The sequence below is a fragment of the Papio anubis genome, chromosome 7 (assembly GCF_008728515.1).
Source record: "Papio anubis isolate 15944 chromosome 7, Panubis1.0, whole genome shotgun sequence".
NCBI lineage: Eukaryota > Metazoa > Chordata > Mammalia > Primates > Cercopithecidae > Papio > Papio anubis.
This window is the reverse complement of record NC_044982.1, coordinates 87,523,504-87,550,799: the sequence shown is the minus strand read 5'-3', so window position 1 is coordinate 87,550,799 and position 27,296 is coordinate 87,523,504. Positions and strand designations below refer to the sequence as shown.

General features: G+C 48.0%; 1 protein-coding gene and 1 long non-coding RNA gene across 3 annotated transcripts in view; both read right to left on the bottom strand.

The window, feature by feature from the left end:
- The window catches only part of PCSK6 (proprotein convertase subtilisin/kexin type 6), a 157,804-nt gene that overhangs the window by 63,015 nt on the left and 67,493 nt on the right, over positions 1–27,296 (bottom strand). For both annotated transcript variants that reach the window (XM_021940917.2, XM_031668291.1), the window contains exons 8-12: positions 26,562–26,774; positions 22,789–22,889; positions 17,682–17,785; positions 15,430–15,547; positions 3,647–3,835 (exon numbers count right to left, since the gene is read on the bottom strand). In XM_021940917.2, coding sequence (XP_021796609.1) covers positions 3,647–3,835; positions 15,430–15,547; positions 17,682–17,785; positions 22,789–22,889; positions 26,562–26,774 — 725 coding nt within the window. The remainder of the gene's footprint in view (positions 1–3,646; positions 3,836–15,429; positions 15,548–17,681; positions 17,786–22,788; positions 22,890–26,561; positions 26,775–27,296) is intronic.
- Positions 11,456–14,479, bottom strand: LOC103886085. The gene is made up of 2 exons (XR_649519.3): positions 12,875–14,479; positions 11,456–12,790 (listed from the first exon to the last, which is right to left on the bottom strand). It is a non-coding gene; the product is annotated as an uncharacterized LOC103886085 (long non-coding RNA).

Here is a 27,296-nt window from a genome sequence, read left to right as displayed (position 1 = left end):
TAACTCCAGTGCCTGGATGCACAAAAGCAGACAGGGGCACCCCCCTACCCCTGGGGTACCTTCACTGAAGCCCAGAGAGTGCTCACTAAGGACACCTTTTTAAAGTGCTTGTTTGTGGAAGAACGAAACTTCCACGTTTGACTTCGAGCCAGCTGTGTGCACTGTTCTCTGGGAGACACAAATAAGGAAAGAGGAGCAGCTACTCAAGCTTGTGGGGAAAGTTCTGTCCCTTCACCTCCAGGGCTGATCCAGTCTCAACAGGGGCATTTGGGGGAGATGACGATGACAGGGTTGGTTGCTTTTCAGCAGGAATGGGAGGGACCCGTGGAGAGCCAGGAGGAGACGGCTCCCACACCCCCAGCAGTACCCTCCTTGCAGGTCCCGATGAGCCTCCCTTTGCCCTTCCCACCTCGAAGGCCTTTCCCAACTGTACCCTTGAGCCCCCGGGCCTTCTGCCTCTGCCTCACACTTGGTTCAAGCAGAAACAGGAAGCAACGAATCAACATCCAATCTCTTCCTGCACCCAGTGCCATCCTCAGAAGCGACTCTTTCCGCATTGGAATCAGTTCTAGGGTTTTTCCTCTTATTCTTTCTTCATAGTCTAATTTTCTATTTCGATCTTGGAATAAACATTTTTTTTTACATAGGGATCTTTATTGTTCATCAGAAATTGAAATACGTAAGTTTTGAACGATGTAAGACTCAATTTCCAATCTGGGGGTTCTCTGAACACTCAGGGTAGGAAAATGTTTATCTAGGCAACATACTTTGCAATGGAGAAGAGTGAGGTGGAAGCATCCTGTGCTTTCTTCTAAGAAATGGCAAAGGTCAAGGCTGATTTTCACACTCAATGCCAAGCTGAACCCAACACACTGGGGACAGAACAAGGACAAACTGTCTTTTAAGGGCTGAGGTGCTGAGGCACATCAATGGCTTCTTAGTGAAGAAACTGGCAACCTGATAAAGCTGCCAAATTAAGTAAGATGTGCAGTAGGATAGGAGGTCATTGATCCAAAAACACAAATTCTTGATATAATCACAAAATCTGCCTTGGAAAAAGACCAAAGTCCCAAGACTCAGAAGACAGCCAGAGTAACCTCAGGGTAGTTTTTTTGTTTTTGAGACAGACTCTCTGTCACCCAGGCTGGAGTGCAGAGGCATGACCTCGGCTCACTGCAACCTCCGCCTCCTGGGTTCAAGTGATTCTCTTGCCTCAGCCTCCCAAGTAGCTGGGATCATAGGTGCCCGCCACCATGCCCAGCTAATTTTTGTATTTTTAGTAGAGAAGAGGTTTTGCCATGTTGGCCAGGCTGGTCTCTAACTCCTGACCTCAGGTGATCCACCCACCTTGGCCCCTCAAATTACTGGGATTACAGGTGTGAGCCTCCCTTCCTGGGCTAGGGTAGTTTTTTAAAATGCTTGATGGCACAAGGACAGCACTACCCAGCCAAGGGGTGGCTCTCAATAGGCCTGGCAGGACCTGCGCTCTATTTTCCCAAGGGCGCAACACTGGGCAGCAGCAGGAGGAGGAAGGCTTCCAGGGAAGGGAAACAGGGCCCTAGGGGAGTGGAAGAGGGGAGGCTGGGGTACCAGAAGGCTCTTGTGGGTCAGGCAGCCAGACGTAAGCAGGACATGAAGGGCAGCCAGGCCCCTGCGCCAGGGACAACACCAAACATTTTTATCTATATTATCACACTCAAGTCTTGTAACAGTCCTAATGTTTAAAGATGAGTGAAGTGACATTTTCAGAGGTGAGGAATAAAGAGAGGCAAAGTGACTGGCTCCTGGGAGCCCAGCCAGGAATGGAAGAGCAGGGTGTGGGCTGACTCTCCAGGGTCACTGCCACCTGCCTGCCTGCTACCTGCTGCCCCAGCCTCTAAGCCTCACCACAGGCTCTCCGTCAACCTGGGCCATCACCTGGGCCTGCACCCAGCTCTGCCTCTGAGTCAGGGGTCACAAACCTGGGTGCCACTAGGTGTGCAGCTGGAGTGAATGGAGAGCCCGTTGCTGGCCTCAGGGCTGCCAGCATGGAAAACAAGGAGCACATGGACACACACTCGCCCACCTGCTCAGCCCCAGCCCAGCGCACGCAGGAACATGGGCCTGGTGTCAGACAGCTTCCAACTTTCCAAGAAATGCCAGAAATGAGGACTTTTAAAATCTTTAAGAGTTAAAAATGTAAAATAAAAAACACCACGGGGAGCAACATAGCATCAAGCTGCAGCTTGCCTGCTGACACCTGAACTGCTCATGCCCGCGTGGCCTCCCACAGGCAGAGGCAGAGCACGGCTGGGCCTCCTTGCAGGAGGGAGAGATGCCCCTGTGGCGCTTGTGCTGTGAAAGTAGAACATGGGATGGGCTGAGCTTGGTGCCAGGGTCTGCCTCAGGGTTGATTCCAGTGCACCAAGGACAAAGAGGGTGCCAGGCCCACCGTCTGGTGCTACTATTCCAGCTTGCCTACTGTAGAGAGACCAGGCTCCTGGGCAGTGCTGTAGGGGGCACAGCACAGGCCCCAATCCTCTGGACAATGGCCCTGTCGGCCTTGCATTGCTGCTGAGTCAATCACTCTGTCTCATACAAAGTGTGGGGGGAGGGGAAGGGTTAAGCAAAGGGCAACCCCCAACTTCTGCCTGGTCCCATCTGAGAGCCTTCGCTAGCCCCCGTTTCTGAATCTCTACAGTTCCCTATAGCCCACACAAGGGCCACAGCCTCAGGCAGGTCACCAAAGGAGTCAAGTGGGCCCAGAGTGGGCAAGTCGGGATGGGGACCACACCCCAGTAGACAGAGCAGGCCTGGTCTTGGGGGGCTTCCTGCAGGCGATGTGGGCACAGTGCCAGTTCTGGTTTTTGAGAGAAGCTGGAAATGCTGATTCATCCATGAAATCTCTTTTCTCTCTCTCCCTCTTAGCTGGAAAGAGACAGAAAGGTACCACAATACCCTGGCCCCTCTAAGTTCCTATAAACACCTATATTCTAATTACCTGTAAATCATATATTTGCATCAATGTGTTTTCCCTTGTTTCTAAGTTTGCTAAAGAAATGACTCCATAGCCTCCCAAAACCCATGTACAAAGCTTTGGAATTTCTAGCCCCTGAGTGCAAGAGAAGTTGGCAGACAGCAGCCTGGGGGCACCTTCCCTGCACACCATCCGAGCCTGTCTATCTTCCTGGGACAGGCCCCTGCCAGTGCAGGTTCTGCGGGGCAGCCCACAACTGGGTGGGAGAGCTGGCAGGGGGATAAACAATGCTCCCTGTGCTACACACGCTCGATTCAAAGGCCAATTGAATAGGATAAAAATGACCTTCAATGCACTTCTAAGCAATGAAGGCATAGCCAGAATTCCACAAATCCCTCCACTAAACAACAAAACAAAACGAAACAACAACTCTTTTGTCACTTTTTTCTGAAAAGGAAAGTTTTGCAGGACCTTTTGGAAGGCAAGGTTTCAGGGAGCAACTTTTAAGGTTTGTGGGGCCTACATGCGAGGGTCTCCAAGAGAAAGGAAGCTGCCAGCAGAACCAGCGGGAGCCCCCACATGCCAGAGGGCCTTGCAGAGACACTGTGGGTCCAAGACTGGACAGAAGCTCTTGTGCAGTGTAAATCTCGGGAAGCTCCAGCCCCCATCCCCACACCTGCCTCACCTTACCTCTTTGCCAAAAGTTGAGACTTGGTTCCCGAGGGAGAAATCAGGTAGATCTGGAGGTCTCCTCGGCGTGGGTGCGAGATGGAGATGCGAACCACCACGTGCTCCAAGTAGACCACCCGCTGGTCCGAGTGCTCCGCGCAGGCACTGGTCAGGGCCGTAGTCCGCAGCACCTGCACTAATGGGATGCTCCTGGGGGAGGAGGGAGGACTCAGCACTTGGCACAAAAATCACGAAGTCTCACTCACACAGCCAGGGGCTCCAGCGCCTGTCCACCCCGTTCCCACTGCAGCCTCAGGGCCCTGGGGGCCCCAGGGAGCCACAGCAGCCTCTGAATGACTCACACGGATGCTCCACTGTGAATTTTATCACCTGTCCTGAAGACATTTATGCCTCTGGAATTTGCTCAAAGAAATTTAAAAGATGGGTTCGGCTGGGCATGGTGGCTCACGCCTGTGATCCCAGCACTTTGGGAGGCCAAGGTAATGCCTGCTGCCACCACTCCAGCTTACCTACTGCGGAGAGACTAGGCTGCTGGGCAGTGCTGTGGGGTGCACGGCACAGGCCCCATTCCTCTGGACAATGGCCCTGTCTGCCTTGCATTGCTGCTGAGTCAATTACTCTGTCTCATACAAAGTCGGGGGAGGGGGAGGAGAGATCACAAGGTCAGGAGTTCGAGACCAGAATATGGTGAAACCCTGTCTCTACTAAAAATACAAAAATTAGCTGGGTATGGTGGCAGGCGTCTGTAATCCCAGCTACTTGGGAGGCTAAGACAGGAGAATCGCTTGAACTCAGGAGGCGGAGGTTGCAGTAAGCCTAGATCGCACCACTGCACTCCAGCCTGGGAGACAGAGCAAGACGCCATCTCAAAAACAAAACAAAACAAAATAAAATAAATAAAATAAAATAAAATAAATCATGGGTTCTTGGGCAGACTTGGGTGAATGTCCCCAAGGATGGACCCCCTTTGGTGACCAGAAGGCAGCTTCTCCTTGGTGGCATTTGGCCAGCTCATTTCTCAGTTGCCCTAGTACGACCTCTATGGTGACAGGTACACTAAAAGGCCAGACCTCACCACATTGCAATATGTACATATAAGAAACCTGTCCTTGGACCCCCTAAATATATAAAAATAATTAAATGTTTTAACAAACAAAAATTAAAAAAAAAAAAATCCCACTACTTTGTTTCAAAGACTAGCATTGAAAATGGAAGTCACAATGCTAAATAACAGCAACCAGCAAACATTTCCCAAGCTGACTGTGCACTGAGCATAAGGCACCGGCCTGAGAACTTCCAGGGATTAACCCACTTAATCCAGAGGGAATTAAGGACTACACCCAAGGTGCAGCTAATGGGGGGAGGATCTGGGAGTTGGGGCCCCAGAGCCCACGCCTCCGCCTCAAGGCTTCGCTGCCTCGTTGCCTTGCTGCCTCCAATGGAAGCTTGTGTGGACCCACAGTCAAGCACACAGCTTGGAGTCTGTCCTCTCATGCAGGTCGAGGGTGCCAAGCTCGTGTGCTCCCAACTCTCCTACAGAAAGTCAGGGTCCCCTCACTTTCCTGCCCTGTAATGGAAATGGACGATGGTTCCCTTTACAAACTCAGGGCAGCTTTACCATATGGGATGGAATCTGAGGATAAAAACAAAGCCTCAATCATTCAAGACTCCTTTCTACTAGAATTTTCTGACATACTCCCCAGACCAAGCAGACACAAAATCTGTACCCCAAGGCTGCTCCTGTGTCCAGGCTGGACCATCCTGCTGATTCCAGGCCACTAGGGTTCACGCCTCCTTGAACTTGAGCCCCCCACCTACCCCACTGATCTGCAGCTGAAGAAATACGGCATTCTTTGGTGCAGACCAACCGCCACCCAGCAGCACATTAATAATTCCCTACCACACGACTGGCGCTCAGCTTATTATGGGGAGCGCTTTTCCCATTATGCCTGGACTCTCCTCCCGGGAGGCACAAGGCATTCTGCTCAGAGCCTCCCAGGAATTACATTGCTTGGCTGTACTGGGCCTGAGTCATAAAAAGCAATCAAAACAGTTATAAACAGTGATGTAATTCCCTCGGAGACTCTGTAAATATTTGAAAACATGCTTTGCATGCACCATAAATTGATTTAGAGATGCTGACTTCCTTCATTGCCTTCTCCCAAGTTTTAATGCTGGTGTTTACTGGTCAGCAGCCCCCACTGCAGTAGATGCAGAACACAACAGAAGGCTCTGGAGAGTTCCAGGCCCTGCAGGGCCCATGTGTATCTCCAGGTGAGTGTCCCCCCTTCATCCCACACTAAGAATGCAATGTGGGTGTGTTGGGGAGAAGCAAGGTGTGGAAGAAACACCTAGGCCAGCAGACTTACTCAGTGCTCCCCTGGGGCTTCCAAATGTAGCTCCCAGTCAACCCCAAGAACCAGGAATAACCCTACACTCTCACACTTCAACACTTTTCCAGTGCTGAATAGCAAGATCAAGGGGAAACAGAAACAAAAGCCTTAACCAAGTTGAAGACACTGTCCCCACACTCCAACCAATTGCTCAATGGCAGGGGAAGTGATCGATCTGCTCTAGAAATAGACCTGGAATCCTTGTGAAGAAACTTTAATCCCAATGATAAGGCACAGGGATGAGAGAACAGGAGCAGGGTAAAAGTAAAAGACAACCAAGCCCCACCCCTCACCTGCCCCCGCCACCCTGAGCCCCACCCACAGAGTAAATCATCTCAGAATATGAAAGTCTCTTGCGTCTAACTTTTTTATTCCTGCTAAGGGACTCCAGCCACTGCGTAAAGAAGGCTGGGTTGGGTGTGATCCTTCGCCAGCCCCGCTGCTGCTGCTGCTGCTGCTGCCTGCAGGGAGGCTGGCTGGGGGCAGGAGCACCCAGCTCCTACAGGAGTTAATGACCTCACTTGGTTTGGTTTTCAAAGCCAAGCCCTTACCTTCACCTGGGGGCTAGAAGCTGAGCGGCCTCCTGGAACAAGGCTAACTGTAACAATTAGTTTTTATGTGAAATCCCTTAACTGCTAAATTGCTCAGTAACAGGCCGCCAGGACTCCTAATTCCTGTAAGTTCTGGGGCAGCGCGGAAGCCCAGGACAGCTACTACAGGAGGGCACGCTGCCACCTTCCTGACATACAGTTAGCTCCTGACACATTTTATTTCTGTGGTTGCTATTGAAACCATTAACCTAACATCCCAAATTAGAGTGCTTTTATTAGAAAGAGAAATAAAAGAGGAGGCTTCAAAATGTTTCATGATCATTGTGCTCAAAATTTTCTGTATTTCAGATAGAAACTCCAGGAAGAAAATAAGGAAGCCACCTATCAAAAGTCATCACTTTAAAAAATTAACTGCAAGACAGAAAGTAGATCAGTCAATGAAAAAAACCGAAGTGGTTCTCCACCCTACAGTTATTTCTAAGGTAACACTGAAAATGCAAGTCGACTGCCAAGTAATTTATTTTTTAAGTTAAACAATGTGCAGAGATGATCACTGTCACATGAATACAGCTACATTGTACTTTAATGATGAAAATTGATTTAGAAAGATCTTAAAGTTCCCAAAATAACTGAAAAGTGTCTTCTGCTATTAACTTCTGAAATTGTGGTCTATGTACATAAAGCCATCTTCCTAGGTCCCTAAAGGATTCCAGAGAGTTAAATGATCCTGCAAGACCTGCCTGGAGACTGAGTGTTGTTGAAGCCAGGGAGATGGCCAGACTTGGAAAAGATCTCTAATGACAGCAGATGCCACGTGCCATGGAGCCACATTTCAAAGTTAATTACTCTGGTACTTCAGATGATCTCCATTCATCCTCAGTGCTCTCCAACCGCTCCCTTCTCCTGAGGAGGTGAAGGCCTACAGTAGCCATCCTGCTGACTTCCTAGGAACTCCAGACCATAGATATGTTGGTCTCTTCCTATTTTTTTTTTCTCAATGCATAATACTATCTAAGAGCAAAAATAAATACTTTCAAGTAACCGAGTGCCAGGGGAAACAGGAAGGCGGGACAGGGGCTGAAACCCTCCGCCTCCAGCTCCCCACTTTTCCTGTTCTACCTGGGAAGCTACTCCACGTCAGGATTTCTCAAGCCCTCCTTGAAGCCCTCTCCCCAGCTTGGCTTCCCGGGCCAACCCAGATCCTTGAACAAAGCACTTGTTTTGTTCCTCCCTGGGCCCATGACTGTTCTAGGGCCATGTTGAGAGACCCTCCAGAATCAGGAGTTGGCAGCATCCTGCCAGCTGCTGCACTGGCACCTGGCTTGGGGAGGAGAGGCTAAAGAACTGAGGCCCATTACAGCAGAAGGTCACCCAGGAAACCCTTTCACAGACTTGCTAATGGGAGTGAGTGGAGCGGCAAGAGTTAATTGGGACAGACTTGCTAAATAAAGCAATAGGAAAGCCAGCAGGTCTGTCGGAGGGCACAGAGTGCCTTTGTGAGGGTGGCAAGAGGCTTCTAAGTCACTTCTCAGACCTGTGTTCCAGGATGCATGCTTTCAACAAGATGGCCTTTAGGCTCTGAGGTAAGCTGCTTCATTCTATCTATGGGCTTCCTTATTCATATGGGTTCAGCCTGAGAATTTTCCTCAGATGAAATTACTTTTTTTTTTTTTGAGATGGAGTCTCACTCTGTCCCCAGGCTGGAGTGCAGTGGGGTGACCTCGGCTCACTGTAACCTCTGCCTCCTGGGTTCAAGCAATTCTCCTGCCTCAGACTCTTGAGTAGCTGGGATTACAGGCCCGCGCCACCATGCCTGGCCAATTTTTGTATTTTTAATAGAGACGGGGTTTCCCCATGTTGGCCAGGCTGGTCTCGAACTCCCGACCTTAGAAGATCCACTGGTCTCGGCCTCCCAAAGTGCTGGGATTACAGGCGTGAGTCACTGCGCCTGGCCAAAATTACGTTTGATGATCAAACTATAGCACATCACTTAGGCGAGAAATAAAATTTAACTAAAAAAAAAAAAAGCTAATCCGGTACATTAACTTACACAATGCTGTCCACAATTAATTGGGCCATAAGGTGCTTTAATATGTAATGCTTAAATTTATAGCATACTTTTTCTTCTATATTAAATGAGGGGACTGAATTAGCTGGCTTTAAAGATGCCTTCCAATTCTAACAGTCTACAATTCAACCTGAAGGGGAGTAAAAAAGACATTAAAATATACAGTCAATCCTCATTACTCACAGATGCTGTATTTGCATATTCACCTAGTGGCTAACATTTATTTGTATCCCCCAAACCAACACTTGTGGCACTTTGGTGTCACGCGTATCAGATGTGTGCAGAGTGGTAAGATATGAGTCTTACCCTCAACAAGCACACTCCCAGCTGAGGTCAAACAAGGCAACATTGCCTGTTGGTGCAGCTCTCATACCGTAAACAAGTGTCCATTTCCGGCCAGGTGTGGTGGCTCACGGCTGTAATCCCAGAACTTTGAGAGGCTGAGGTGAGCAGATCACTGGAGGTCAGGAGTTTGAGACCAGCCTGGCCAACATGGCGAAAGCCCATCTCTACTAAAAATACAAAATTAGCCAGGTGTGGTGGCATGTGCCTATCATCCCAGCTACTCAGGAGGATGAGGCAAGACCATTGCTTGAACCTGGGAGGCGGAGGTTGCAGTGAGCCGAGATCACGCCACTGCATTCCAGCCTGGGTAACGGAGTAAGACTCCATCTCAAATAAAAACAAGTGTCTGTTTCACAGTGTATTTAGTGCCACATTTTTCACAGTTTTGTGCTGTTTTTTGTTTTTTAGAGACAGGGTCTCACTCTGTCACCCAAGCTGGAGTACAGTGGTGCAATCCTAGCTCACTAGAGCCTTGAACTCCTGGGCTCAAGCGATCCTCCCACCTCAGCCTCCCAAGTAGCTGGGACTACAGGTGCAAACCGCCATGCCTAGCTCTGTGCTTTTCTGTTGGTGAATTCACTGTTTGAAATGGCCCCAAGTGCAGTGCTGAAGCACTGTCTAGTATCACTAAGCATGAGAAAGCTGAGATGTGCCTTAAGGAGAAAACATATGTGTAAGACAAGCTTTGTTCCAGCAATGAGGGCTAGTGCTGTCATCTGTGAGTCTAAAGTTAATGAATAAATAATCTATGTTAAATAAGCTGCCTTTAAACACATACACATAAAACAGGGTCTGTATTGATAGGCTGGCAAAAATATGACCAGAGGCTCACAGGAACTTAACCCTGTATCTCTCCTAGGAACAATGCTTCAGTATTTGCTAATTCAGTGTTCCTGGTGACTTTGTAGAACAGTACTATGAATAGGGAGAATCAACTGTATTCAAATTCAAATCCTAATTTTAGAACTAAGTAACCTTTACAATCTGGGGGAAACAAGTTTGCTTCAAAACTAAGCCAGGAAGGGCAAGGGCTGCAGGAACACAGCCAGCTGGTTAAGTTTGCTCGCAGCTACAAGGGGTACCAGGAGGCAGGAAAAATGTTGTGGGCCCAGTATGGTTACCCCCAGGGCAGGACTGCACAGCACCGCATGTTTTCTGAGGATACCCAGGCATGCTCTATATAACAATGGCCCAAGAGGAGAAACCAGAAGTAAGGGCCTCCTGTGGTACTCAGGTATGCACAGAGGTCAAATGCCCTGGAGGGAGAGGCTGGGTAAGATGAGGAGGGGATGTGAGAGTGGCAGAAATCTGCATAGTTCTGAGACAACTCAAAGAAGGGAAGGGCTTTTGGCTTCCTAAAAAGATGTCAAATCAGGCTGTGTGCTTGAGTACAGCAGGGAGCTGGGCTGACCTGTGTCTGATCCACACAGGCACTCCATCAGACCGCTGGGCTCCTGGCCTCACCTGCTTGCCTAGCTGACCTGCCGCAGTTGAGCCACCAGCAGCTGTGTTCTTAGGCACTGGCACCTGGCCAAGGCTGGAGGAACCTCTAGGCAGCCAGGGTCAGGGTACTTTATCATCCCTGCAGGTGGTGTGCCCAGCTAGCTCCTGGCACAGAAGTCAAAGAGGTGAGGTCTTCTAACGGGTGGGCAGGTTGCTCTACTTGGCTCGGTATTGCCTGAGTTCCTACCGAGAGGGGCAAGGTGGACTCTGGAGACAAGCAGCCTGCGGTAGCAGTTCAACCCTGCAGCACTCCAACTCTGGGCCTAAGTTCCTAACTCCTTTGTGCCTCCATTTCTTCCTCTATAAAATGGGGATAAAGATAGCACTATAACCTTGTATGTTTATTGGGGATTTTTATGTAAAGTGCTTAGAGCAATGCCTGGCACACAGTAAGTGCCTTTATAATCACAATCCATTATCTCTCATCCACAGCCATATGTCTTTATAAATAGAGTTGTTTTAAAATGACCACCATATGCAGTCTAGTTTAACGAAATTCCAGAAAAGTAGGTAATATGTGGATAATCCAGAGTTAATTCCTGAACATCTATAAAAAGATTATCTGCTTTACAGATCATCCTTGATAGTCAAAGCAACGCATTGGCTTTCGGGTCTGAAGTGTCTTGTGTGGGTGTGAGTGTGTGAGAGAGTTCTTTAAAAGACAGGCCAAACTAAACTGTAAGCTCTGTCTGGACAGTAACCTTCTAAACCAGCGAAAACTAAAGATGTGCAGGTAAGTTCTTATTGCTTTGTGTTGGCTTAAAAGACCCTGTTGTTGTGGTCTTCCCAGCATGGAGGTGGGAGTCATGCATATCACAAATTGTTTCCCAGGTGCCTGGATTTTCAAAGCAGTGACAGAAGTACTGGCTAGAAAAATCAAGAGTTAAATAGAATATTTAATATTTGGGCCTCTATTTCATTCGTTGGAATAATACTAAGCTTAATTTTCTTTTTCATTGAAAGAAAAGCTATAAAAATATCAACTTTATCCCTCTATTTAATACACAGAGCTTTTAAAATCATTTTGCACAGGCAGATGCCACTGGTCATGATCCTATGTACTGATCCTATGTACCTTTGTTTAACTGACAAAGGTTCTAAACAGACGGAAACCATTTGTGCCCAGCAGTAGGTCACATGCCTCTGGTCTCTGAGTTTGATGATCACAACAGAGGCCCAGGCACAGCTCGCACTTTCATCCAGTGCTATCCTGGAGGACACTAGCTTTTGCTAACAGTAGCTGTCATTCAGTTCAAGTGATTTCCTCTTGCCTCTGCATGTAGATTTAGCATTTCCTGAAAGCTGCCTATGATGGGCCCTACCCCATGTGGGCTCCTGCAGAGGTGGTTCAGACATCACTACCTCGGTTCTGGGGCTCAGACTGTTCTAGGGTAGGGTAAACACCAGGCAGTAAAGAGACTGCCGAGCACAATCCCATGGTGCCTCGGAGCAGGGGACCTGGCTCCTTGATTCTCACCCAGGCCCAGCCCTACCTGAGGTCCCCTCTCTCCTCATTTTCTCCACCCTTCCAGGGACTTCTTCTTATCTTTCAGGTGGATCCAGACAGAGACAGGCTCAAACCCCACAGTCCCCAAATGTGCAATGTCCAGATGAGAAATGCCAGAGTATCACTTGGGGTCCCCTTTTGGCTAGTCCTTTTCACACCATAGATGGCCTTTTTTTAAGTGACGGAGCTGCCTCCTGAAGGGACTGCGTCTGGTGGGTCTGGCATCGTGGCCCCAGCTCCTTCCTCTGCAGCCCTCACTGTGCTGTGCTGATGGCCTTTCTGTGCCTTTGGGCCTGAGCATGACTCAGGGGCAGGCAGGGGCTGTGATGCCAGCCACTGGGGCAGCGTTGGAGACAGCAGCTCAGCAGGGGGACACCATGGCTGATGAGGCACGAGCTCTGTGCAGTCATCTGGGGGCACTGGATGCGATGCTAGTCTGGGAGCACAGGCTGGGTGCACAGGAGGGATGTGCAGAAGGGGTGGCCCATTTGGCTCTTCCTGTCAGTCATTGCCACGAGGACAGTCTCCCTGAACCATTATCACATCCCAGCCCAGGGCTGGGGGTAGAGAGAGGTGCCCGGGATATTCGTTCCTGCCCCTGTGCGTGACCAGAGGGGTGGACATGTGAACACCCCAGCCCCTCTCCCTCAGGACCATGGGTGACATTACCATAAACCTGGCAGGTGTGGACATATGACCCATCTAGAGGACTCCTGTACTTAACATCCAGTGAACACAGTTGTCTGACCTTTGGTCACACCAGGGTAGCATCCTCTCCTGTTCAAGAGAAAAGACAGTCACCATATCCCACGCAGTGCACACAGATGCACAAGACATGGGTGTATAAAGAGGCATACACACCCCTTCTCTGTCTTCCCTCTTGTTCTGCTCTTCACCACGGGAAGCAGCTGAGGGCAGGTTCAGGACATTCAGAAAGTCCTAGGATTCCACCATGAGAGGAAGAAACCAGAATGAGGCCAAGATAGTAGACAGCTGGACCCAGAAATGTGCGTGGAGAGGGGGCAGTTAGAAGAAGATGGGAAAACGGCTGTGTGGGAACACTTCCTTTTCATTTTCAGCCGCGTGATCCTAGCAGCTGGGAACCCTGATGGGGAAAACTTGCATAGCCGTGGGGATACTCGCAGCTCAGGTGCAGATGACCCCGACAGGCAGGCAGGCAGGCAGGTTCAGGGGCAGAGCTGGCTGGAGCTCCCTGCCAGGAGGGGAGACCCACCGGTGGACGTGAGGCATCAAACTCTGCTTGGTAACGCCACTCTCTCTGGAGACCCTTATGTCCTCTGCAACAACCACATTACGGAGTTAAGCAAGTGGTTTGATAAGCAAGTGGTGTGAGACGGTAGGCTGGCTGAATATTCCAGAAAGAGTCTGAAACTGCTAAAGGTAAAGATGACTTTTCTTTAGAAACAGAAGTCTGATTCTTCTCCTCTCTTGGAGTTTGGAGGGTCCTTACTTTCCTCAAAGGACAGGAACAATGTTACACTGTATGTTACGGCGGGTTCCCTCAACCCGTGCTGTCTAGACTCCGTGTGCTTTCACTTAAAAAACAAAATAAAATAAAAATAAAAACAACCACTCGCCACCTAGGCACCACTCTGCCATCTTAAAACGATTTCTGGCAGGAGAAGAATGCTTCATTCAGGAGCCGCCCTGACGGGGACACCGGCGGAGGCGCCGGGGCAGAGGGCAGCCCCCGGGTCAGCAACCAGACCCAGGAGCCCACCTAGCCTTTGAGGGTCCAGGCCGCAGGCATTTTCCAACAAACAAAGACAGAGAAGGCACAACCTCCTTTATCTCAGAGACTCTCCCCCTTTTTTCAAATTTGACAGTCTAAGGCTCCTCAGAGAAATTGATGCCTTAAGAAGTCAAGACTGAGGCTTGTCGGGTGGCCGGCTGACTGTTGGGGCCTGGAGTGATCACTCAGCCGTCCGTGTGCAATTAGCCATGGGAGAAAAAGGTAATTTTTCAAAAGATCCCTCTGTGGCTGTTCATCCAGCTGCTCAGCCAACACATACTCTCTGCATTCCTACCATATGCAAGCCTTCCACCAGAAACATTTTCCTCAACTATTTGTGGCAAAAGAGTGTATTATAAGAGTAGAAGCATATTCAAGGAAGAGGCATCTAGAGAGTGATCTGTATTTGCTGATAAAGCAACATATCATTCTTTATCATCGCATCACTTCTTTTTCAAACACACGTTTTCCAAATGGAACAAGTAGTTATGGGAAAAATGCACTCCATTCTGTATCAGATACAAGGCCCAGAGAAACACCGTTCTCCTTAAAAGAACCGCTGTGATGGCAGAATTGGAATAATCTGATTTCCTCTCCTAGTGGAGTAGGGTTCTTGCTTTCTGATTTACCTTATGGCTGATTTTTTTAAAAAATAAAAATTTTGGCCAGGCATGGTGGCTCATGTCTGTAATCCCAGCACTTTGGGAGGCTGAGGTGGGTGGATCACCTGAGGTCAGACCAGCCTGGCCAACATGGTAAAACCTTGTCTCTCCTAAAAATACAAAAAAATTAGCTGGGTGTGGTGGCGGGAGCCTGTAATCCCAGCTACTCGGGGGGCTGAGGCAGGAGGATGGCTTGAACCCAGGAGGCGGAGGTTGCAATGAGCCAGGATCATGCCACTGTACTCTGGCCTGGGCAACAAGAGCAAACCTCGGTCTCAATCGATCAATCAATCAATCAATCAATGAACAAACATAACAGATTTAGAAAAACTCCAAAGAGCAATTCTGGGTGTGCCCTGCTCATGGGAGAGAGATGAAGCCAGGGCTCTTCTGCTCAAGCCTTGTTAAAAAAATCCTAGTGCTTAAGTCTGAAGAAGGTTGTACAGGGCCAGATAAAAGCCACACAAAGCTGCTCTGACTGTGAATAATAAGCAGTACTCCCACAACCCACAGCAGAGAAGGGGCTGACCCAGCCGCTCCTGCTCAGGCCAGGTGGATTCACAGTGCAGGCTCCCAGGGCTGGTTAGGCTGGGCTGGGGCTACAGCTCCAACTTCTAGCAGGTGGTGACAGAAAGGACACTTATAGCTACTCCTCATTTCACCCTTCTGGGAGGAGCAGATCCCTGACTCGGTCTGATATGCTAAACATGGGTAAGAATTTCCAATACTAGGCTGAGCGATCAGGCTGAGGAACTGACCCCCTGTCATGGAGCAATCTGCTACGGAAGGGGAAGAGGCCTCAAAACAGTGCTGGCTTAAGAAGTGATTCCTTTCCCAGCTGTACGATCCACAAGAGAAAATGCAGACATGTGCAGGCATGCACCGTGCACATGCACATGTGCACAGAATGCATGTGTAAACACCTCCAGCCACACCTTACAGCAGAGTCAGCTCCAAACCCGCATGCCTGAAAAGTCACTGATAACACAGCAGAGCCTTACCTGGGTCTCTTGTCCGAGGCGGCCACACACATGTGCTGCGATGGCACCGCTGTCCACTTCTTTGCCTCCACAACGAGAGCTTCTGCGTCCACCAAACCAAATCCATAGAAATGGCTAACTGAAAAGACAGGCCCGTCAGAGCCAGGCTCTCCTGCCTTGCCCAGGAAGGGAGCAAGGCTGGCTCTTGCATCTGCTGGGCCCCATGGAGGACAGATGGACTATAACACTCGAGGTCTCCTCAGGGTCCCAGGCTGCAGGACAGGTCCCTCTGAGGGTTGCTCAAAGGTCCCAGGTGCTTCTCTCTCTCTGAACCCAACTCCTTCTGTTTAATTTAGGAGTGTGGGTCAGGAAGCATGTCCCGTTTTGCTACAGAGTAGAAGTGCTGAGAAGGTCTAGGACCTCCTTTTTTTGAGACAAGGACAGGTTCCTTTACATTAAAAGGGCTTGTCAGCGTCTATGCTCCCTGAATCTTAGACCAGACAAGAGAAACAAAATCTGAGACCTCTTGGTTCACACCATTACCACGTGCCCAAAATGCAGTAACACAAGGCTGTGCTTATCTTTTTCTTTCCCTGCTGAGTTTCCAGAGCGTTCCGGGAAAGCAGCATGGCACAGCACAGAGACAGACTTGCGAACTGGCCCGGTCCAGTATTTAATTTGGCCAGGGCAGGGGATTTTCAAAGTTTAATTTAAGAGGCAAGGTCAAGAACTAGATACAATCTATTTTCCTATTTAATTAGGCCAAAATTGAAATGTAGGTCAGCTCTTGTTACAGCACACCACTACCACCAACATTCCCGCAAAACAAAGATCAACTAGGCCCAGTCAATGGCCTCCTTATTAAAAGGAATGTCCCTTGGCACTTAGGGTAGCTATGCTTGACCTGTATTTTACAGATAGTAGTATCAGACTTGGTGTCAAATTAGTTAGACCTGAGCTTCAGAAAAAGTTAAAAAAAAACAAAAATTCCTCCCTAACATAAATACTATGGCCAAATGAAATATTTTTCAGTATACCTGATAAGAAGTCAGGTAAACAGGTCAGGCACAGTGGCTCATGCCTGTAATCACAGCACTTTGGGAGGCCAAGGCAGGTGGACCATGAGGTCAGAAATTCGAAATCAGCCTGGCCAACATGGTGAAACCCCATCTCTACTAAAAATACAAAAATTATCTGGGCATGGTGGCAGGTACCTGCAATCCCAGCTACTCAGGAGGGATTACTTGAAGAAAAATTGTTTGAACACAGGAGGCAAAGGTTGCAGTGAGCCGAGATTGTGCCATTGCATTCCAGCTTGGGCGACAAGGCGAGACTCCATCTCAAAAAAAAAAAAAAAAAAAGAAAAGGAAAAAAAAAGAAGTCAGGCAAACAAAGCCAGTGGCACTGTCCTATAATTACCTGCTTCAAAGGCTGCAGATAGTTGGTTTAATCAAGCCCTGACCACGGGTTGATTTCATGGTACCTAGGTCTGTACCAGGCTGGGCTGACGGTAGAGGCCCCACTGTCCTATGATTTATTTCTATAACATAGGGGCTGGCCAACAGAAGTTTTATAGTTAGAAAGTAACTTACAAAACTATCATATTGTCCTCATTGTACAGATGAGGAAACTGAAGGCAAGTTTCAAAATCACAGAGCTACTCAGGGCTAAGGATGCAAGTTGCCCTTAGGTGGCACACAAACAAACAACATTTATTTTAATAACTATGGATTTGTTTTAATGCACATTAGAAAAAATACATAACTACATATCAAACCTATGATTAACTAGATGTAGTAGAGCTTCCTTTTAAAATACAATTCTTTATGTCAAAAAAAAAAAAATAGTGAGGGCAGTAATTTTTGTTTTAAGAGATGGAGTCCTGCTGTGTTGTCCAGGCTAGACTCAGATTCCTGGGCTCAGGCAATCCTCCTGCCTCAACTTCCCTAGTAGCTGGGACTATAGGCACACATCATTGCTACTAGCTTAAAGAGAACTATGAGTAAATATTGGTATGGGTGGTGTCGGGGTGTGGCAAAAGTTATAAAGTTTAGGAGACCCTAGACTCTTGTGACCTGAGGGTTCTTCCATAATGTCAGTGTGAGCTTCCAGGATACTTTTCTTAAATAGCTGTGCATGTGTTTAAACTCTTGTGACACACAATTAATAATAACAATTAATGCTATTTGGAGATTCCTTTTAAGGAATTCATAACACCTCTTCCTATACATTCCAGGATCACCCAGTGGTCCACTAGAATGTCATTGCCGCACCTTTATGACCCGCGCCGTTCACTTTCCAGTCACTCGCTTTCAGGTGGGCCGGCCGGGATGTCTTCACTAGCAGGTGCTGGACGTCCCTCCAGGTTAACTGGCCGCTGCAATGACACAACACACCCTAGAGTCCATACAGATCAACAACAGCAGCAACACAAGCCACTCAGAGGTAGGAGGTCGGGAGCCGACCCATGTCTGAACTTGAGCAAGCCCCTCAGGCTAAGGATTGCATTCCTTGGCAAGGGTTTATTTCACCATCTCTTTGTAAACAAGTTTCCAGCAACTTTTTTTTCCAGGAGAAAAAAGGTTCAATGGGTGACCTAAAATTCATAAGCATTAAAAGCCTAGCCTTGCTGCCAAGCTCTGCTTGAGTTTACACAGAGCCATATGGGAAATTCTGAAAATACATATAATAGTAAATGTTTATCAACTACTTGGGGCTATTCTTCACCATAATAAGCAAATACTACAGTGCCTAAGAGTACATTCAAACCATGATTGGCCGAGATTCCATCCTGTGTGGACCCACTGGCTGCAGATTATAATTCAAAATTTTAGTATATGATTCTAAATTTATAAGATATTCACTTTGGGGAAGTAGAAACATTTCATCAAAAGAATATAACATGCCACTAATGTAAGTAAATACACAGATGATCTTTAAAAAAATTCTAAGACACATGTGCTCACCCTTGCTTTTTGTGTGTGAGACAGGGTCTCGCCCTGTTACCCAGGCTGCAGTGCTGTGGTGTGATCTTGGTTTGCTGCAACCTCAACCTTCTAGGCTCAAACAATCTTCCTACCTCAGCCTCCCAAGTGGCTGGGACTACAGGTGTGCACCACCACACCTGGCTAATTTTTACATTTTTTGTAGAGACGAGGTCTTGCTATGTTGCCCAGGCTAGTCTCAAATTCGTGGGTTCAAGCAATCCTCCTGCTTTGGCTTCCCAAAGTGTTAGGATTACAGGTGTGATCCACCACACCTGACCCACCTTTTTTTTTTTTTTTTTTTTTTCTAACACCTCTGAAATCCAGATCCATCTTATGATCTGATACCTCTTATAAGCCCCTTTGCCCACAGCAACCAGGAATGGGTTACACTGCCTGGAGGTGCTGAACTTGGTCCTGTCTATTCACAGTGTCATTTTCAGGTCTAAATAACTCTCAGCCTAAAAGAACTCTTCAATAGTTACAAAAATTCTAAGAGATATGGATGTATTGTACAATTGGCAGCACTTCTGGTTTCTGTGGTACATAAAAAGGGTGCATCTTACAACTTTATGGCATCTTGGATTCGATGAAATATAGTGTGAGAGTAGTATAAAATAAGAGCATTGTTCCTTTCTTCTAATCAGTATTAATTGCTATGGAATCTGGATATTTGAACATACAAGCTTTCTGCAAGGCTGCTTTTAAACATGGTAAAGATAACACCTACATGTGATCAGTAATAAAAGGAATGTATTTTTGCCCCATCAAACAGCTGAGTGAAAAGAAAGATGTATGGGCTCATGGTTCCAGCCGCAATTTGACAGATAAATACTTATGGATCTTTTATTCCTTTTTTAGTCGATTAAATGGATGCCTATCTAGGACTTTCCACTCAATCAGAAAATTAACCAAGAATAAATGAGCATCTCTCGAGTCCAAGGCTCTCAACTCCCTAATATCACAAACACATACTCTTTCTTTCCAGACCATCTTCCCAGGGCTCATCGGGATGGAGGTGACCAGAAGCACAAGCCCCAGGCTTGTCTTTCGTGTGTGTTTACTAGGAATGCACGCCATGCCTCATGTGCTGCCTCAGGGAATATGACCCTAGGAACATGGACAAAGTAAAATCGGGGGAGCTGCTGCAGCTGAGGGGGACTGGGGACACAGAAGAGAGAGTGCTGAAGTGCCCCAGCTGCCTCGCCCTCCCCGATGGAGCCTGCTCGGATGTCACAGGTATCTCTCCAGTGGCCCACTCTGTGTATGGGTGTGTGAAGATGTACAAAACACAAAATTTACCATTTCAACCATTTGTAAATGTACAGCTCAGTAGCACTAAGTACATTCACATTGCTCTGCTACCGCCACATCCATCTCCAGAACTTCTCACCACCCCCAAATTGAAACTCTGTCCCATGGGACACTCAGTCCCCATTGCTCCCCTTCTCCAGCCCCTGACAGCCACCATGCTACTTTCTGTCTCTATGAGTTTGATGGCTCCAGGTCCTCATGTAAGTGGAACCACACAGGATTTGTCTTATTTCCCTTAGCACAATGTCGTTGAGGGACCTTATCATAATCTGTATTAGAATCTCCTTCCTTTCAAGGCTGAATGATATTCCATGGTGTGTACAGAGCACACTTCACTTATCTCGTCCTCCATCATGGACACTCGGGTTGCTCCCACCTTTCAGCTGTTGTGAACCATGCTGCCATGAACATGGCTGTGCCAATATCTACCCAAGTCCCTGCTTTCAATTCTGGATATACACTCACAAGTGAGATTGCTGGATCGTCTGGGGAGTCTGTTTAATTTTTTTAAGGAAGTGCTATACTGTTTTCTATGGCGGCTGCTCTGTACACTTCCACCCTTTGCCCCCTCTTTGCCTGTTTTCCTACGAGAAGCTCACCCATGGCATTAAGTCTTGGGGTACACTCCTTCTGTGGGCTCATACTCTCTAGGCTCCAGCTCTGGCCTCCCCTGATTTCTCCAATGTGTGCTTGCTGCTCCTGGCTGGTCACTGGCTTCCTTGCTGTCTCTCCCCATCCATGTCTGGTGGCCCAGTCTCCAGGCCTTTCCCTGCCAGGCACACCTGTTCTCCTCCTGCATCCACTGGCCTTCCTGCAGCCCATACGCCAACCTCACTGTTAGGGGAGGATTCTGAGGCCTCAAGTAGCCCATAGCCACACACCCTGGTGGAGAGGTCACAGGTGCAGGCTTTGGAGTTTAGACAGTGCTGACATGGCCACACCCCATGCTGCCCGTGCAACCTGGCAAGTTACTGCTGTGTGTCAGCACAGCCTACTCAAAGACGGCTATAGCAAGTCCTCCTGGAAATCTTGAATTTAGGTAGCGGGAAGCATGACCTTTGGAGTGGAGGACAGAATGGGTCCAGGGAGTGAGAAAATTTGGAACCATTTTCTTATGAAAAAATCTATTCTATTTTTGACTCTAGTAATAAAATCACAAATATAACTGCACAGAAAATATGTCTAAGAGATGATGTTGAAAATGTTTTTTGATGAAGAAGGGATGTTTGAAAAGTACCAAGACTGTCCCAAAACCATTGGACCCCCTTTGCAGAATTCCAACACGTGTGGGTCTTCCTTCATTCTGGCTGCACGCTGTCTGGGGGCCCTCCCTAGACTCTCAGGGAGCATCTCCACCCAGAACCATCTGGCTTTGCCCCAGTTCCTTCCACAGCAGTAGTGAACAGAGACAGAAGGCAGTCCTGAGGCCAACCAGAACAGGCGAGAGCCATCCCAAGCTGCAGATCTGCTCAACACAGGCTTTCAAATCCCCAGACATCAACTGTTCCTTCCCTGACCAATCCTGTAGGTGTAAAATGCTTCAGATTGACATTGTTCCAAATGACGTTTGCCTGATTCGCCACCTGTATGTTTCAGAGGAGGAGCTAAAACGATGAGGAAGATGACCGTCTGAGCTTTCATGTGCCCACTGACCAAGTTTAAGGGGACAACATGTCCCGAAGCAGGGTTTGTTTTCTATTTAGCTCTTTGCATGTTTCCAATAAGGAATGGAGGAAAATACAGTGCAAGGAAGGGTAGAGTATGCAAATTTGAGTTTCCACACAAACAACTAATTACTTAGAATTTTTAAAAAGAGCCTCAGGACACAGAAGCTAACATTTTGGCCTGGAAATTAAAAATATCAAACTGTTTCTTCGTTAAATTGGTAGCATTTGAGTGTTATGCTCAGTTTGTCTTGTGCAAATCCACATGCAAACATACGTAATTACAAGCATTTAGGCATCCCAACCATTCTTTTTGAGTTATTTAAAAACTCATCTACAACAGATGGCTACTGCAGAGGGCTAGTTTGTTCTCTGCCAGTTGTGATGACTAAAGTACAATTTGGTTTTGACCCTATGATTGCATGTGCAGTTAACTTGCTTTTCTGTCTGAACCAACGACACATACACAACTCAAGAGTTTTTCTTGATTGTCAATTTACAAGTGAAAGTTCCTAAAAAGAAGCTAAAGCAACCTAAAGTGTGATCTTGGTGTGAGGTGCAGAATCAGAGGCAGGCCTTGGGCTCTGGCCCAACCAGCCCCCGTGTCCTACAAAAGCTAGGAGACTTGGGCTTTAAGGAAGAAACCACTTCACGCCCATCAGGATGGCCTAAAAGAAGGAAGGAAATTTTGATACGTACTACAAATGGGTGAACCTTAAAGACATTATGTTAAGTGAAATAAGCCAGGCACCAAAGGACAAATCCTGTGTGATTCCACTTACATGAGGCACCTAAAGTAGTCAAATTCATAGAGACAGAAAGTAGAATGGTGGTTGCCAGAGGCTAAGGTGGGGGTCAATGGGGAGTGTTATAGGCTGAACTATGTCCGCTCCAAAATTTATTCATTGAAGTCTTAGACCCCAGTACCTCAGAATATGATTATATTTGGAGATAAAGCCTTTAAAAAGGTAATTAACATAAAATGAGATTATTAGGGTGGGCCCTAATCCAATATGACCAGTGTCCTTATAAAAAGATGACACAGCAGAAGGGGAGAAGTCAGCTTTCTGCAAGCCAAGAAGACACCAACTCTGCTGACACCTTGATCCAGGAATTCCAGGCTCCAGAACTTTGAGAAACTAAATTTCTATTGTTTGAGCTGCCCAGTCCGTGGGACTCTGTTACGGCAGCCTGAGCTGACTAACCTGGGAAGCTGTAGGTAGGGCTGCAGGCATAGGGTTTCAGCCTGGGAAGAAGACACAGCTCTGGGGGAGGGATGGTGGAACAGGGCGCACAACTCAGCAAATGTGCTTAATGCCACTGAGCTGTCCACTTCAACATGGTGAAAATGGCAAATGTTATATGTATTTTACCACAATATGAACTTTTTTTTAAAAAAAAGGAAAGTGGGAACTTACTTTGCTTCTAGAGCCAAGGCGATGATGCCAGCCACCATGGGGGCAGAGACTGAGGTCCCGGTGTGGCCATCGGTACAGCGCTGACGCAGATCGGTGGTGACCTGGGGAGAGACAAGCACAGTGAGGCGGTGATGGCAGACAGGCTAATTCACTCTCTGGAGAAGGCAAGGCTACTTCAGGTGCCACTAACTGGCAAGCATGACCCTGGGTCCCAGGAACAAATAAGGTGTTAGGCAAATGCATCTCTCAGCAACCACAGGTTTCCACAACATCTGGTGCTCCCTGCTAAATCACTTTGCAAGAAGACAGACAGGGACAAGGAGGCCAGCTGGGAGCACAGACCATAAGCTTTGATAATAACAGATCAGCTGGTTCCCTCTCTACTGCAGAAGCTCATGTGGAAAAAATGGTAAAACAACATGAAACCAAGAAGCACCCCACAAGTCCTCCTCCCTGGGTCTGCTGGACTTTGTGCCCTGTCACCAACACCCAAGAATACCCATGGCAAGACCATCAGAGTCCACGCTAGTGACCCCTAAGTCACCCCCTGACTTCAGAGCAGCTAGAGGTACCCAGGTGGCTGAGAGAGTTTCTGCCTTTAGCCAGCAGGTCATAAGTAGGGTCCTCCACCAGGATGTCCTTCTGAAGAAGCAGATCAACCTGGCGTGTTCTTGACCTCCCAAGGCCGGCTGCGCAGGGCAACAAGGCAGGCACTGCTAGCTGGAGGCTCTGCCTGCCCTCCTCGGAGGCACTGGTCCAGGCTGGGTGTGGGATGGAGTCTGGACCTCACTACCGCTCGGGCTGACGTGTATCTCCCTTTGGACTGAAATGGGAAGCAGGTGCTGGGGGTTCAGCCTGTGTGGGTTCAGCTGTACTAGGTGAGATTGTGGTCCCCATCGTCTTTGTCCCCTGGTGTTATTCCGATGAGCTTTGCAGATGGAGTTAAGGTTGGTAGCCAGCCAGCCTTAAAGCAGGAAGATGATCCTGGATTCTCTGAGTAGACCTGGTGCCACCACAGGCCCCTTCACCTTGGAAGAGGAAGGCAGCAAGGCTGTCAGAGAGAGGAAGCATTAGGACTAGACCCACTGCTGCTGGCATTGAAGAGGGAGTTGAGGAGCAAGCCAAAGAATGTGGGTGGCCTCTAGAGGCTGAGAATGGGCCCCAGCTGACAGCCAACAAGGAAATGGGAAATTCAGTCCCAGAACCACAGGGACCTGAGTTTTGCCAACGCTGCCAACAGCCCAAGTGGGCAAGGAAACAGACTCTCCCTGGAGCCTCCAGAAGGAACCACAGCCCTGCCAGCACCTTGGCCTCGGCCTCGCAAGACTCAAAGCAGAGACTCGGTTGAAACTCCTGGACTTCTGGCCTACAGGACCATGAGATATCAATTTGTGCTGTTTTAAGCTGCTAAGTTTGTGATCATTTGTTACGGCAGGAATAGGAAAGTCACACCCACCCACCACAGGGCTCTAGTAGCCGATTTGCCTAAACTTTGAGAATCAGTTTCACAGTGAGAGCAATGCAGATCCTCTTCCAAACTCAGCACCTTCCTTGCACACGTTTTAGCTGGGCCAACAACTGTCTAGGGAAGGGGGGGTCTGGCCTGTGTCACGCACACAGGAAGATTCGACAGGAATGCCAACAGAGACTAGCTTCCTCCTTGCTTGTTTCAGTGGGGCCAGGATACCTCAACATGGGGAGGGCAGCTGAGGGCATGGGAAAAGGGACAAGAATGCCCCCTCTCTGAGCCCAGCATCTTCATATGCAAATGGACACCATGATATAGATTTCAGGGGTTCTCGGCAGATTACAGCTGGGCACCTGAACATTCTTGTGCTTGGTAAATGGTGGCCAGGAGGAGAAACTAGGGTGGCTGGGCAGGAGGCCATGCTCCCAAGAGCATGTGAGGCTCACAGCTGGTTCTCCAGCTTCAGAGAAGGTGGTCTTGGGGAGTGGACAGAGGGGCCTACCCTGGAAGTGATGGCTGAACCAAGGTGGACAGCCCCTCCTGAGTCCTAGTGCTATGCCTGGGATACAGCTCCTGTTCAGTGAATGAACATACCCTCCTGTTCTGGTGAGAGATGCTTTCTTTAGGTTTTACTCCTCTATAAAGAGTCATGTCTCACCATGGGACCTCCCTCGCTCCAGGTGGGCACCTGTTCACATTTCCCAGACTCAGAGGGACAGAGAATGCAGGGGGACAGGGTTGTGATTGCCATTAAAGTCCTGCTGAATGCTGGGACTGTGATACGTCGACTGTCCTGAGCAGCACTCGTCTCCCTGGAGTATGTCTAAGAGGACTCAGAGCAAAACCTGGGCTCTGGTAGAGCTGAAAATAACACTGTTCATACTGTCAGAGCAGACTTCCCGGGCAGCGACCAAGACAAAGTATGTTTTCCCTTTTACCCCTCTCCAAACTATGCCCTTCTTACCCACATACTATTGCTCATGGAAGAGAATTTAAAAAGAAAGAAAGAAAGAAAATCAAAGCATTTTATAGCCAAGGCATATGCACATGCATGGCATATGAACATACATGCTGGCGTGATTCGTGCTGCAAATAAAGCTGCAAGTCCTGCTTGCAGGGTTGACAGACACCATCCTGCCTGCACACAGTCCACGTTATAAACTGTCCCATAACTTAGCGAATTCGAACTTGCATCCATTCGGCCAACAAGACTATGTTGGGTTTTGGCACAAGTGTCTGTCTAATAAGACCCCAGCAAGTCTGGGCTCAAATGAGCTGGATTTCTACGTAAACAGGACACCATTCAGCATCTCAGCTGCCCGTCCCAGGGGTGTGTACTCGGGCAGAAAAGGAAAATAACAAATTAATACCTTAGTTAACCAGCCCAAGTCGCTACCAGGGTGGTGACGGAACGATGGCAGCTGACCTTTCGCCGGTACGGAGCAAAGCACAGAACAGGAAGCCTGTATGCTCCCACAGAAAAGTGTAAAAATAAATTTGCGAATAACTTCTAAAGATGTGGTTGAGCAGCCAGAGAAATGAAAAGATGCTAGTGAGCTTTAAAATTTAACCATGTCTGGCCAGCTCCATGGTCTCATTTTCAAAATGTCTACAAGTCAACTTAATGACGGTGCATTTCAATGCTGCATTAATTTGAACTGGAAACCCTCCCTTCCTCCTTTTTTTTTTTTTTTTTTTTTTTAAAGTAGGAAAGTATGTAGGGAAAGAAAAAGCATAAATTCTACTGGAGTACTAAAACAGTTACCTTTTAAAAGATAAATCATGCTTATGTTCACTTAAGTGAGTGGAACAGACAGAAACCACTGCTCGACTTAAAAGTGTCCAGGAAAAGTATTTCTGTAGCAACATAATGCCTAGAAAAACTCTTGGATTTCCAGAATGTCTCAGTATAAAACTAAGTCTTTCTCTTACTCTATTGTACATGCTGGAACTGGATGGGTTCATTGGATTCCAAGAGATGTGACCACAGAATTTCAGAGTTAAAACAAGACATCATAAGAAGGAACCTCATTCTTAAATAATATTTTTAGATCTCTAAAACCAGAGAGGGGTTTAATTGCTATTTCTGTGCGAAGATTAGAAAGCCAGTGTCCGAGGAAGGCTGCCAAGGGACTGGGGTTTACCTCGAGGCTCAAATTGTTTGCCGATGGGTGAGGCTGGGACCCTGGGATCCAGAATAATCTGGCCTCAATCTAACCCATATTTCTGAGAAAGGGAGAAGAAACTCATTCCCAGAGGGCTGAAGCACACACTGTAAGCACTCCAACTTGCCAGGAGAACTTACGATTTTTCGCTCATAAAAGGCTCCGCTGCTGTAGGTGGTCGCCAGGGTGGAGGCACACTCTTCCAGGTACCAGGGCTTGTAGCCATTCTCGGTGGCGCTGCTGACGGAGATGGTGTAGATGCTGTTGGTGTAGCCATCACAAGAGCAGTAGTCTCCCTCTCTCCCACCATTCCCAGATGCCCAGACGAAAATGGAGCCCAGGCCCTGCCGGCCCTAGAGGGAACAAGAGGAAGAAGGCTTAGCCCCGCAGCCAGAACTTCATAGGGTGGGTCTCACCCCCGATCTAGAGTCCCATCTCCCAAATGTTCCTTCAAAGGGGATAAGAAGGGTGCGTTCAGACCATCTGGATGCTGCTGAGAGCATGGTTTTGGGGGCTGTTTCGATTTTAATGGTGTGCTTTTGCCTGTGACAGCAGCCCTAAAATTGCAGAATCACAGGCTCATACGAGAGAAAGCGGCCAGAAAGACTCCTCTGTTCCTCACAGGAAAATCCAGGGTCCCAACACAAGCTGCTCGATTCCACAGCCATGCCTATCATTTCCATTATAATGGCCTAGGATCAAAGAGACCTAGCAGTGCTGCAAATAACACTGAGATTACAGATGATGGTGGAATTTATAACTTTAATTTTTCTGGGTTGAAAGAGCTGATCTGGTGGGGAAAAGAATGATTTTTCTGGAAAACATACTTGAAGAAGTACCCTTCTTGCACAGTGAGAGGGATAGGACCATGAACT